Genomic DNA, 14,950 nt, shown 5'->3' with positions numbered 1-14,950 from the left:
TCCCACCTTACCTCAGATTTATCTAAGGACTATTGACTACTGGTCATTGATCGTAAGCTATTAAAAGTGTGTTTGTACTCCTCACTTGTCTCTGAGTGCATTCAGTCATGCTACAATTTTAATAGCTTACTTTGAAACTGGATAGATGCCCTGTTGAAGCCAGGCATGCTCCAGGTCGACCATGAAGCCCCGGAGGAATTCGCCTCCTGGTTGGAGTGCTTCCAGTCCTACCTAATGGCTCCACAAGAAATCTTCAACTTGCATGGACTCCGGAGATTGGCACTTCTCTCTCAAGTCGGCCCCAAAAGGTATGCTGTCATCAGAGACTGTGCCTCCAAGAGTCAGCTATAGAAGGCTTGAAGACCCACTATGTGAGGCCCCAGAATGATGTGCTGGCGAGGAACCGACTCTCTCAATGTTGGCAGCGTCCAGGTGAGTTGCTGGATGACTATATTCTTGAACTGTGGGCCCTAATCAAAAAGTTTCACTACGAAGTGGCCATGGCCCAGATGAGAGAGGAGGAACAAATCTGGGACACCCTCGTAGCAGGAGTGAGGTCAAGGTATGTGAAGCACCAACTACTAAAGTTGGGGAAGAAAGACTTGGCCAGTACCCTGGAGTTGGCAAAAGTGCTCGAGCAGGTCCAATTGGGAACTGACGACCTCATGGGAGAAAGTGGCTCCCTTTCAGAGGACCAAGTCATTGGGGATCCTGTGACCCTCACATCACAGGCGCCGACTGCTGCAGCCACATGCGACTGGGTATGCTACTTCTGAGGCCAGGCACAGCAACCCCATGCCTGATACCCTGCGAAGAACTCCGTATGTGCTGGATATGGTAAACGAGCATACTGAGTGGAGGTCTACGGCTAAAGGGAACCCAAAATGGGTGACTGCCTATACAACTCCCGAATCATCACTCAACCCATGCCTGAGCCCAGAAGGACTGGCCAGCCTCTCTGCTGTTCACCACCAGCGTCTTCTTGCTGCACCTCATGGCAGAACCTGCTACTGGAAGTGAAGCATCGCGTTAAGCTATGGTGGCCATCTTGGCACGCCTCTAGGTCGACATCACATAGTCCGTCTTCGGATCAAGATGAATGGTGGTCATCTTTCCGTGCCTCGTGGTCGACGCCATTTTGACTGTCCGCGGGCCAAGAGGAGAGAGTTGACATCTGCATCGGGAGCAATGGGGTTTCTGGAGTACTGGCATTGGCCATCCTGGATCAGGCAATTCCTCACCAATTGAATAACTTGACGAAGGAGGTGAGAGTAAACGGACATTTGACTGATTGCTTCGTAGACACTGGCTCCACAGAGAGCTTTATAAACTCTTCGACGCTTCTACGGTACAACTTTAGACTGTACCCGACAGACTATTGTATGTTCCTAGCTTTGCACTCGCACTCTGCGATGATCCGGGGCATTGTATAGTACATTTAACTGCAAAAGGGAGGGAATTTTGTAAGTTCTGCTTGTATGTACTGGAGGATTTGTGTGCTCCTGTGTCACTTTAAAAACATGACCATGGAGTACTCTGGTCCACTCCCTCCAATCACGGTAAGGAATGGAAGGTCCCAAAAGTCAGACACCACATGTGGTCTCTCCACCTTAAATAATAATTCTTCCCCCCCCCCCATTGTTTCCAAACCTGACTCCTGATTGCAAGCCATGCACCTCACGTACAACTCCAGTAAGTGCGTGTTCCGGATGAAACGTCTGGCGATCCTGGGCTATGATGTGGAGAATGGCACCATTGGCCCTGACCCCGATTGGATGCGCCCCCTGTTAGACTTCCTGACCCTGAGGACCATGAAAGCCTTCAGGAGGTGCCTGGGCTTGTTCTACTATGCCCAGTGGGTCCCTCAAAACGTGGATAAGGTCCGCCTCCTCTTAAAGTCCACCTCTTTCCCATTGTTAACCTAAGCCCAGGCGGCTTTCGACTATGTTCGGAGCTACATCGCAAAGGCCACCATGCATGTGATGGATGAGAACGCATCCTTCCAGGTGGAATGCGATGCCTCTGACGTAGCTCTGTCCCTTAACCAGGTGGGCAGGCCGGTGGCCTTTTCCTCCTGCACCCTAAAAGGCCACGAGCTTCAGAACAAATCTGTGGAGAAAGAGGCTCAAGCAGTTGTAGAGGCCATCAGGCAATGGAGGCATTATCTGGACAGCAGAAAATTTACACTGCTCACCAACAGCAATCGGTGGCATTTATGTTTAATAATGCAAAAAGAGACAAAATAAAGAATGATAAGATGGCTCGGTGAGGGATTGAACTCTCCACCTATAATTATGACATAGCATACAGGCCAGGTACTCTCAATGAACTTCCAGATGCCCTGTCAAGAGGAAGCTGTGCTTCTGCACACTGCATGATGAGCTTTGGCACCCAGGCATCACTCGCATGGCTCATTTCGTCAAAGCACTCAACCTGCCCTACTCCGTTGAGGACATCATGGAGGTGACCAGGTCCTGCCAGATCTGCGTGGAGTGCAAGCCACACTTTTACTGCCCCACAAAATGTACCTGATAAAGGAATCCCACCCCTTCGAATGACTCAATGCTGATTTCAAGGGTCCCTTCCCTTCCCCTCCACCAATGGAAATGTGTACTTTCTCAATGTGCCCAGACATGATCACCACCACGGTCATCAGGGCTTTGCACTCTATTTTCGTCCTGTTTGGGTATCCCAGCTATATCCATAGTGATCGGGGCTCATCATTTATGAGCGAAGAGCTATGCTTGTAAGAGGTATCGCCTCTAGCAGGACGACTAGCTACAATCCCCAGGGGAACAGACAAGTTAAAAAAGAGAACTTGGGGTCTGTATGGATGGCCGTGAAATTGCCTCTCCGGTCCAAAGGCCTTCCAAACTCATGCTGGCAAGAAGTCCTACCCAAGGTGCTCCATGCCATAAGATCGCTCTTCTGCCCGTCTACCAGCGCATCTCCTCACAAGTTTATGTTCCAGAGGAAATCCATGTCTGAGACTACTCTCCCTGCTTGGCTGATGGCACCAGGGCCAGTCCTGCTGAGAAAACATGTGAGGAGGAGGAGGAGGAGGAGGAAGACAGACCCCCCTGATCGAGAGGGTGCACCTGCTGCACGCCAACCCAATGTATGCCTACGTGGCATACCCTAATGGCAGAGAGAACACCGTCTCGATCAGAGACCTGGGACCCGCCGGAACTGAGTCTGATGCCTCAATTGTGCCTGGAACTACCTAGTACCCCACTCAGGGTTCTGGAGGACACTGCTCAGCAAGTGGACCAATTCACCCCATGACATGAGCCAGAGCCCTTGAGACCCAGTGACCCTGTATCACAGGGGGTCCAGGAGGTTTGGGAAGCCCAAAGTCCTCCAGTACTGTGGCGCTCAACCAGAATTACCAGACCCCCTGATATTTGTAAAGTACTAAGTTTTTGAATGAATGGTCTCTGTTTTTCTTACACAGGCTCAATTCTGAAGGAAGGGGTGAATGCAATGAACTGGAATTCACTGTCTATGTATTGTTCAGATGGCTGGCTCCTCTCTCACCTACCCCAATATAAACCCTGGTTTTCCTGTCTTACCTCTGATTCCCCGAAGGAACATGGTGTCTACTGCCCATTGATTGTAAGCTATTAAAAGCGTCTTTGAGTGCATTCAATCACACTACACTGAGAAAATTATTTTCTGTGTAATCTGAATGTAGTTATTGGTATGTTGACTTTTATTCCCTACCTGTGGATTCATTACTACTTTAATGAAGACTTTAATGCTGAGTACGTTGGCATGCGAATGGAATCTGATTTTAGTTTGCTTATCCATCCTATAGAAATGAGGGATTTTGTGGTGATATAATTATTGACTTCTTTTCATTGCCTTGTGCATGCTGTGAGCTTGTTAGTACAATTACATAATGTGTAACAAAAGACATTGAGTTTTAATGTGGTGACCTGGCTTTAAAAATTGAATTTTTTGAAAAATACTTTTTCCAAGGGATAAGCCACTTTGATCCATGTGCAAAATGGTCAGGTTAATATCCTACTCCCAGACTTATTTGCTTTCAGTCTGTCAGCACTTGCAAAGATCAGAAAAGGTAGTGAACTTCTGGAATGTCTTTCTGAGCAATGGAGTGTAAATGGAATGGACTTGTACCCCTCTGTTACTTGAAATTTTATTCAGTTTTTGCAAAGTAAATACTGCCTCAAGATTTCAAACACTGCAGTTAAATTTTAATTAAAGTTTATCCACAGCTAGATTTTTAGGTAGCTTAACAGCAGTTTGGGTGCAATAGTGACAATGAGTATTGAGCTAAATGTGGTCACCTTGCAAAAGAAAACTGATGCATGTTTGCTGATGATGCCATTGAGAGTCCATGTGTCGAGATATTAAAACTGCAGCAGCAGAATATCTAAAGAGTTAAACAAGAACATCTGCAGTGGGGTCAAGTGCAATACATAAAAGGAAGGGCTTAGGCTCAAAACATTGGTTACCTTTTGGATTTTGTGTGACTTGCTGAGTTTCTCCAGCACTTTGTGTTTTGTAGCCATTGAGGACTTTTATTCTATTTCTGTGCAGATTTGGGAGAAGCTAGATCACAAAAGGCAAGCAATAATCAACCAGAAGCTCTATATCACAATTTGAATATAATGTTCCAAGAGACATTACACTGACAAACTGTAATTTGGCAGCATTTAACTTCAGAAGAATTAGTTGTCAAAATACTTGGGAAGAAAACCTAAGAAGGCACCTCCAGAATCTACTTTTTAAAATCAAATTAAAACAGTAGTATTGGATAACATGTGGGTATCCACTCAGACCAACTGAAGTCTTCAAGCACAAAAAAGAATATTTATTGATTAGTGAATTGATATGCAAGGAGCCAACAGAGACTAGGATGATCTACAAGTGGGATATGTAGGTTAATTATAAATGAAAAGGTCTTCATCATGTGTACTGAAAAAGGAAACTCTGTGCCAGTCAAGATTGTTGTGAAGCACTTGGATCAACTTGTACAGGAGTTAGGAAATGTTTCGGGAGGCAAGGACTTTAAGTGTCTGGCAGAAAGAAAAAGGATTTTTTAAAAATTTAAATTATTTTGACATGTTTGATTGTTGGGATTTTCAGAGAAATAAGTCCTTCAAGTAGATGTATAAAGCTGAGTATTATTGGCATGCGTTAAAAAAAAACTGCAGTATTGGTGAGCATGTTACTAGGAAACTAAGGATAGAATCTTGCATTCTATCAGAGGTTATTGAGCAAGCAGGTGGAGATGCCATTGTTCTCCAAAATGGTGGGGAAAAGTTGGAGTGTTGTTGACTGGTATATGAAACATTAAAGCAAAAATGAACCATTTCAATAGATTTGAGGACATCAAAGTATGGTAACAATTGCATGCATTTTAAGTGAATTATGAAAGAGTAGTTACTGAAATGAGCATTAATTAGGGAAACAATTATTCAGGAACTTGAAGAAGGGATTATTGTACATTGGATGGCTACTATAAAAAGCCAGAGGATTTTTTTTTAAGGAGCAGGTCTACAATTTCATCACTTTTGATGGACATAAGTAGAATTGCTGTCCATCTGAGCTGTTCTGCTATTCATTAGGATCACAGATGAGATCTTGGTAACATTTTCAGGCAAGTAAAATGTCTTCCTTGTATCTTGTCTATCAAGTCCTTTAAAAATTCCATGTTTCATGAGATCTACTATTCTTATAAACTCGAGAGAATAATCACAATCTATTTAATCTTTTTTTGTATGCCAATCCTGCTTGTGAAGCTAGTGAACCTTTGGTGCACTTTCCACAATGAGATCAAATACTTCAGGTAAGGTTGCACCAAGGCCCTATACAACTGCAGTTAGAATTCCTTACCCTGGTTTTCAAATCCTTTCCAGCATGTAATTTACCCACTTTTTTATTTTCTAACACCAGCGGAAGTCAAGAGTACATAGAAAGTATAAACAATGTAACTCATTCTCTGCATGGAACCTCACTCAAAGTACACAGTATTCTTGTTCAGCTTGTATAGTCCTTTAGATGGGAGCCTACATGAAGTTGTTTTTTTAAATTTTATTTTCCATTTGCGTGAAAACATGTATAGTATTTATCCATAATAAAAATGACACAAAAGTAATAGTCTTTAAGTATTTTCTCCCCAACCCTCCCCAAAAAGGTAGGGAAGAAAAAGAAAAGCCTGTGTATATATTTTAATTAATTAATTGCAGTTTACATAATAGTCTTAAACCATAACTAATTAGGATGGGTTGATTGGGGGCATGGTGGACACTGCAGGTAAAGTTGTAGCAATAAAATCCATGTTGGGTTTCCAAAACTTATAAAATTTTTCTGGTTTATTTTGAAATTATATGCTATTCTCTCTAATGGTATACAATTTAATAATTCCTTTTGCCATTTATTCAACCCCACAATAGCACCAGATTTCCATGTTACAGCTATAGATTTCTTTGCTAATGCTACACTTAAAAACTTCTTTTGATAAATATTTAATTTCAATTTGGAAATATCTCCCAATAAAAAATATCTGGGATCCTTCAAAATTTGCTTCTTCAAAACTTGTCTGCCTTTTCACATTGCCAGACTGCATGCAGGAAAGATCCTACTTCTTTATTACATCTAAAGCATTGATCAGAACAATTCAAATGAAGTGTATGCAATTTGTATGGAGTATAATATAATTGATGTAAAAAATTAAATGGTACCATTTGAATCTAACATTAATTGTATTAGTTACACTTTCATAGCATAATTTTGGCCATTCTTCTTCAATATTTAAATCATTTTCCCATCTGAATTTAGATTTGACTAAATCCTTTTCCTGAATAATCTCTTGTAATTTGATATACATATTAGTAATAAATCTTTCAATAAACATATCTGTAATTAGATATTGAAATGGACTTTGTTCTGGTAATTTAAAATTCCTCCTTAATTTTCTTTTTAAATATGATTTAAGTTGATATTAAGAAAAAAATAGTATTATGTGGTATATTATACTTATCTTTCAATTGATCAAAATTTTTAAAAAATCCCATAAACAATTCCTTTTTTATTCTATAATTATACCAAACATTGAAATAATGATTATTAACCTTGAAAGGATTTTGATTTAGTATCATTTTCGCCGACTGATAATTCTTCATTCCTTACTTTGAGTATATGCTTTAAATCTGGTGGATCTGATTTTCCTTTTAATAAGCCCTCATGCCATTTATATAAAATGTATTCAGAATTACTTTCTCCTATTTTACTCATTTCAGTTTGCACCCATGAAATCTTTTCATCTGTCTGATAACAAGACAAAAATCGAAGTTGAGCTGCTTTATAATAATTTTTTAAATTAGGGAATCGAAGGCCCCCCCCCCCCTTGATCAAATTTCCATGTTAATTTTTCCAATGCCATCTGAGGTGTTTTATCCTTCCAAATAAATCTTCTTACACTTTTATTTAAATCCTGAAAAAAACATTAATGGTACAAAAATTGGTAAATATTGAAAAAGGTATTGTAGGAAAGATGTTCATCTTCACACAATTAATCCTTCTTATTAAAGAAATTGGCAAATTTTTCCATCTTAATAAATCTTTACTTTTCCTCAATAAAGGTATGTAGTTTAATTTAATAAATTATTTAAATTCTTTCAACATTAATTCCTAAATATTTAATTGCACCAATCTGCCATTTAAATTTTGTCCTATAATTAATCACTTGCTGTTTCAGAAAAATGTTCAAACACACTAAATCCCTTTTAAATATCAACACACCTCTCAGAGTTGAATGAATCAGTTTCAAATTCTATGTTTTTCCATAAATGCACCAAAATGGTTTACTTCTTCATATTTGCAAACTATGTTCTTACCACTCAGTTGGCCTAAATGTGTCTGCTTGGGACCTCTTGACCTGGTCCTTTTTACTTATAATTCCACCTAGTTTGCTATTATGGGCAGACTTGGAATTTATAATACTTGGTTCCCTCAATTCCCATTACTCTTAACCTTTGTGAGATCTTGATCAGATACCTTATGAAAATCAATATGCACCTCATTCATTGGTTCCTCTTATCCATTCAACTAGCTACATCCTCGTAGAACTCCAGCACATTAATCAGTGATTAACCAAAATAGAAGATTGGTTTATAAGGGTTCATCAGAGGGATTAGATGAATATTATTTTCAATCATTAAGTTTGATAATAAAGGTAGTAACTCTTGTTGCTTTATTAAATAAAGTCACAACTTAAGTACTATATTGCTGACTTAGCTTGTCTCAAATACTCTACAGAAACCAAGCTCCTCAAAAATTCTTCGACCTGGATGTTAAACCAGTTCATAAGAAATAAGATCAGTACGCCATTCGGCCGGTCGAGCCAGCTTTGGGATTCAATGTGATCATGGCTGATGTGATGACAGGTTCATCCCCTTCTACTTCCTGACTTGGTCTAGTTCCAGAATTTAAAAATTCTTATTTTCATGTAGTCCTTACCCAACAATAGAGGCTGTTCCAGCCCAACAACTCACTTAGAATCCTTCTAATTTTAACCATACCATTTGCACATCCATTTATTGCCTACAGTGCAGTTCTGCTTTGACTTGCTGGCTGTTGCTATTCCTTTGACTAAAGAATTACTGTAGTCATTTGTTCTATTGTTTCCTTCCACAGCTAGATGTGATATTTTATTTGGGTACACTCTTCTGAAACATCTTGGGGCTTGTAATCTATAGAAATGTGCATGCATTTGAATTTCATTAATAATTGAGATAGGTGGTCAAAAATAATTAAATGAAAAGTTATCTGATCCACATACTGTTAGGTCTGCTTTGTTCATGAATGAGTGAGACAAACACCAGGCTGAGTCGAAATCAGGGTTCTTTGTTCTTTATTACCGGATTGTAACACTTGCGACTAACCATGTTAGTCGGAGAATGCATTCTGCCGTTATCAGCAAAATGGTGATTTTTTATACCCTTGGATATGTGCTTAGAACATCATCATATCATTACTTGTCCAATGACTAAAACTGTTGCTATCCTTTCCCTGCTAGCTTCCTGCCTCTCAATCCATCAATGTCTCTCTTATCTTGTAAGTACAAGGATGCATTCACATCTTGTTACAGCCCTGCACATTCCCATCTCATGATGTTTTACCTAACAGGAGTACAAGGACACCTCCCCTTCTTGTTACAGCCCTGTACAGGGTAACTCCTTACACATTCCCATCTCATGATGTTTTACCTTACAATACCTGTAATATGCTTTTTTTTGTTTCTCCAGATTGCTTTCTCAAAGATGCTAATTTCTGATGAGACACAGGTCTGTGACTGTATTTTTTTTGTGGTACATTGTTAATGTTGTACTGCTCCAATCTGAATCTCTGTGATTTTGCACGAGACCATTTAAGGTCACAGGAAGTTACTACAAACCAGATTTGACCTTGTCCAATATCCTATTAGTGGATTTATTTGCAGTGATTATTATATTTGCTGACTACAACAAGAACACAGTTTTTTTTTTGGTCTTCTAAAACTTTAAGTGCTGAAGCTGATGCAAACTTGGTTCCTCCTTGTATTCTGCTTTAATCATTGCAGATTTTGTTACCATAACATCTTTAGAGTGTTCAATTTCATTTTATCAGACAGGAGAATATGAAATGAGCCATTAATGTCTGTATTGGTTACAGCTTATTCTCCATGAGGCCGACTTGGGTGGAGAACAACAAGGAAGGAAAATGCTTATTTGTGTAAATGATAACCATAAGTAATTTTGAATTCATTACACTTTGGGAAGGTTTTGAAATTAGAGACAACCACAGTTTAAAATGATTTTGATGAAAGTAAACAGGTTTTATTTTTATTGTCAGAGCCCATTTTTTAAATAATTTGGAATATAACATTCCCTTCAATTTTGCAACTATTCCAATATTTGGAACCCCCGAGTTATTCCACACAATGTAATCAGAGAATGTTATGCATTAAAGGGTTTATAAAAAGACACTTCTACAGCTGTAGCCAGGAGACTTTTCATCATAATTCCTGAATTACAGAACCAATTCAAAATTGGAGGTTTTTTTCCATAAAAACTTTCCAAATATTCACAAACTGCAGAGCTGTGACAAAGAATGGCTTCATTACTATTTACGACAGAAAGTTCCCAACACAGCTATATTTTCTTAAACTGAATATACAACTGTTATGATTCAATGATTAAACCCATTACTGCAGTCTTTTTGACAAATTTTGGTGGGCATAAAATGAACACATCAGTAAAATGATCCCACAAAGAAAATATTTAATGTAATTGGGCTTCAGGTGGCAATCAAAACAAGAGAATGATCTGCATACTACTCTAATAAAGCTAATGATGTGAATCCATGTTTCAACATGGATTAGAGGTAAGAAATATATCACAGTTATAAGAGTTGTTATGAAATAGATGTTTTTTCATATAATATTTTCAAACTCTTGGTGGTTCTTAGACTTGCTCTGCACATAATATTCAGTGTTTTTTCATTATTTGCAATAGTAATGATTGATAGCCTGGACCAAATGAATTTGCATGTTTACACCCATGTGAAATGATTATACTTAAATTATCCTGGTAACATTCCCTGTACAATATTTCACCCCAATTCCAACCTAAATGGCACCATTTCTCTGTCTGTATCAAAGCAATAGAAAATTATTATTTAGTGATAGTGTGCAGACATCAGATCAATATTCCTAAGCACTTCACTGCTTTGACTATTGAAGAATTTAGCCCTTTAAGCAATTGTAATAAACTGTTAGCTGGCTTGAACTATTGAGCAGGGATGAAATCTCTTTGAAAGCTAGACTCATTGGAAATTTGCCATATAAACCAATCCGAGTGTACATCTTGATAAATAGTTTTCTCAGTTTAAAAAAAAAATCCAAATCTTCCTTAAATACCAGAAAAAACAATTTAATACTGCTTTAGAATGCTGTTCCAAACTCTATCGCTAATACTTAGTGATGCGCAAATAAATGTTCAGCTTCATAATTTCAGTTTTAATATCTTTCCCCAATTTCTCTTGAATACCGTAGCATTATGTAATAACATTAGGCAGAGTTGGAAATACTAACTGAATGCAGATTTTTTTTCTTCTAAAGACTGCAAAATAGTAAACAAAGAGGTAAATTGAAACTAAATTTTACTTCAAAAATGTAACTTTAATTATTCCCTATTGACAATCTTCAACTGCCTTCATGGACAAGTTTGTGGAGGCTAATTTCTAATATGTGAAACTGCAACATGACAGCAGATATACAACACGTTTTAGCCTGAAAATTAATGCTATCATTAAGATAATGGATAATGTAACTTAAAGGCCCTAAGCACAGTGCAACTTCTAGGACTTGGTATTCACATAACTAAAATGGCTGCAGACTGAACTTTTGGATTGTGAAGGCGCAGATGGGATAAATACTTTAATAAGAATTGTATTGTTGACAATTTGAGTAGCTAATGTCTTGCATAACCTGGCTTGTGATATTCATAATAGATAGTTAATAAAATATAACTCTTAGATTGTTTTTTAATATGGCAAAATAATTTTAAAATGTTGCGCAAATAAATATCAGTCACAGCTATTTTAAAACTAAAATGACTACTAATTCATTGCTGCAGTTACAAAATTAAAATAACCATGGAAGTCCAGACACAAAAAGAATGACCAGTCGAGCACATTTTAACCACTCACAGGGAAAAATCAACTTTCACTGGGAGCAAATTAAGGTCTGAATTTTGGAACTTGCATTGCAACATTAAACTGGTGATACAAGTGAGAGGTTGAAGGGAAAATGAACAGTTGATATATCTGGTCTTAAACTTCCACCTACCATTCTCTTTCCCAACTCCCAATCTACTGCTCTCTCACCTTGCTATATCTCTTTAATACTATCTGTCTTTCATTTCCTCATGGCTGGTAGCTGATCTGCTAAGTTCTTCTCGCAGTTTGTTGCTTGCAACATTTAAACCATTTGGATTTTTCCATTGGATAAATTGATCTACACTTCACTGAGGTCTGCCACATTGGTCTCTGGTATATTTGAACATTTGCAGATGTCAATCTTTAATCTTGTCTGATCAGTAATTATCACAATATTGTGCAGATGTTAATTGTGAAATTCTGGTTATAACAGCATGTAGAAATCTTGGGAGAATAGTTGAAAATAGTATTTTCTTTAAATTATACTGCTTGGTTACTGTAAATTTTGTGATGTAAGTAAAATATTCACCCCACCACAAAGTAAAAATGGAAAGGAGTCCAGCTGTCGTACGTGCAAGTCAACATTCCAATCTTGTATCATGACTATTTACAATAACTGTCTGGTTAGACAGGCAAACAAGTCCCATTCTCGTGGACATGATTTAGGCCAATTATCAAAGTTACTTCATTGAGCACCCTGAGAATTAAAAATATGTTTGTCTGTTATCTGCAGATCTGGAAGGAAGCAAAACCCAACTACAAAAGTGGAACATTTGAAAAGATATTCCTGTGGCACAGGTAGGAGGGGAAATGAATGGCCTTCAGTGTTAGAACATAGGCACTTGATCTCCCTTTCTGCCCAAAGCAATTAATTATTTACGATACATTGGTCTAAGCCTGTCACTCTTTGAAGTTGGACTAAATAACTGAGAAGAAGCCTTGGTGACTTCTATTTTGATTCAGCAATGTTTCCTATTTACCTATCCATTTTTGTTGTGTGAACTGTCCTAATTACTATTACAAAACAAATCTTGTATTATAGATAACAGTTGACCCATGAAACAGTAGTCCACATGAAAGGCCTGGAATAACTGCACTTGTGTGTTAACACAGTCATCTTGTGGGGATAGCTACTGATTAATTACTTTATTGATCAAAGTTTTAGCTTATTTACACTAGAAATGTATAAATAATTGAGTCTACATACAATGTTTAATGAATTGCAGCAATGATAACTATGAATAAATTTAAAACCAATGTTAATGATAGGTAGGAGCCAGTCCAAAGATAAATAACCTAACCTATTACAATGGGAAGTGCGGCAGTTGAAGAGTTCTCTGAACTCTTATTCTTGCTTTTCTATTGAAAATGATTGCCATGCCCAAAGATGCACGTTGTTCATGGGATCGGCACACATTTCAAAAATAGTATCTTGCATTTCCAACAATAGCAGGTCTTCAAAATTAATATCCTTGTTGTCTGTTCCTTGCTTGCATCCCACCCCAATAAAATACCAAAACGGAGTTAAAAGTGGCATTGTGCTTTAAAAAGAATGCACTGTCTGCCCAACTTGGATACCAGTTCAAAAAAAATCTAAGACTACCTTTGAACAAACTATCTCAGTCCTTCATGCTTTTTAGGTAAAAACAACTGGCTCAGTTGTTTACACAGATCCTATTTGGAGAAAAAGTAAGACAAATTTATTTTGCCTCCCTTACGAGAGAACTTTGTGCAACAATTGTATAGAAATACATAAAAATAACTAAGGACTCATATTGTGTATTGACAAAAAAGGTAAATCAGATTTATGATCTACTTAGTTATTTATAGTTGGATAGTGATATAGTAGACGGGTTTCCTGACCACTTCAAATTAAATCCCTTTTTTTTCAGAAGGGCAAAGACAAAACATTTCTACTATTTCATTCATACAAACTGCAGTCAGAGCAACTTGCATCTTCTTTATCCTGTCAGCTTTTACTTGAGTCACTTTTTTAAAACAAAAAATGTAAAATGCCCATGCAGACAACCATGTTTTGATGTGTAAAACAATGTGCAATTTAATATGTTGAAAATGTATCATTTTATATTTTCATCTAAAGTACCACAATGATTTAAATTCTAAATTTCATTCTTTTCCTTCTCCTCCAGAGGTGAGGAATTGGATACAATGTTTTTCTTTAAAAGCACTGCTATATATAATCACAGAGGAGTAGGGTGGTTTTCTTTTCTCCTTTTAGACCCATCTGCATTAGGAAATTTCAGAAAGATCATTTTGAAGGAATGGTACTAATAACCCTGCGAACACTGATTCTTTAAAACCACCATTTAGTTAGTCCATATGAAACTTTCATCGCTGATCTTAAGGTAATACAAACATACAAAGTCAATGCAATCCTGGTCCCGTTTCCTGAAGGTGTTTGTTAAAATACTCAAGTGTGCATTTCCATGTCGTTGATGGAATTCCATAAAAACCATGCAGTATGGAAACAGCCACAGCGACGGTGAGGATTCATAATAATATAATGAGAAAGATAAAACTTGATATGCAACATATCTTAAAGTGAGGATACGTAACCCCCAATAACATCTTCTCTCCAAACAGTGGGGCATACTTAGAGTTTTTCAGATGAAGGAATCCAGATGTAGGGACCAGACTGTTCTTCAATGACCTGCTTAATTTTGTTGTATATCTCCTCTAATGAATCTCCCTGTACAATAGCTGTGGAAGACAAAATTTGTGTTTTATACAGTTGTAATGTTAGCAAGAAATGTACTTACAGGAAGGAAAAGTATATAAAATCATGGAATGCAATTAAGTCAAGGCACAGAATAAATTAAATGAAATACTGAACATGGAAGTGCAAGAATTATACAGAGACAGGACTTTCACTCTGGAGACATTTTATTTATTCCTATGTAGGAACAGCATTGTCTTAATTTTATCATGTCTCTATTCTTGTCTTTTTTCCTTCAAATACCACTAAACTAATTTTTAAATATTGACGTAACTCCTACTTTCAGTAATATTCTTGACAACTGAGTCTCAAGATGGACAAGACCAAGGAGGTGATTTTGAACTGCAGGAGGATGAAGGTCAACCACTCTCCACTGCACTTCCTCTGGAGGTCAAGTCTACTGACATCATTTTACAGGATCAAAATTGAGATTGTCTTGTATCATAGCGTGGTTACAAAGCATTGGACTGGAAGTCACTATAGAGG

General features: G+C 37.8%; 1 protein-coding gene across 6 annotated transcripts in view; it reads right to left on the bottom strand.

Annotated features, from left to right (window-relative positions):
- Window positions 1-9,820: 9,820 nt before the first annotated feature.
- The window catches only part of LOC138740440 (disks large homolog 3-like), a 379,720-nt gene continuing 374,590 nt past the window's right edge, over window positions 9,821-14,950 (bottom strand). For all 6 annotated transcript variants that reach the window (XM_069893062.1, XM_069893063.1, XM_069893064.1 and 3 more), the window contains one exon: window positions 9,821-14,448. In XM_069893062.1, coding sequence (XP_069749163.1) covers window positions 14,342-14,448 — 107 coding nt within the window. In that variant the 3' untranslated portion in view covers window positions 9,821-14,341. The remainder of the gene's footprint in view (window positions 14,449-14,950) is intronic.

This window comes from Narcine bancroftii, chromosome 8, assembly GCF_036971445.1.
Source record: "Narcine bancroftii isolate sNarBan1 chromosome 8, sNarBan1.hap1, whole genome shotgun sequence".
NCBI classification, from domain to species: Eukaryota; Metazoa; Chordata; class Chondrichthyes; order Torpediniformes; family Narcinidae; genus Narcine; species Narcine bancroftii.
This window is presented reverse-complemented; position numbering and strand designations above follow the sequence as displayed.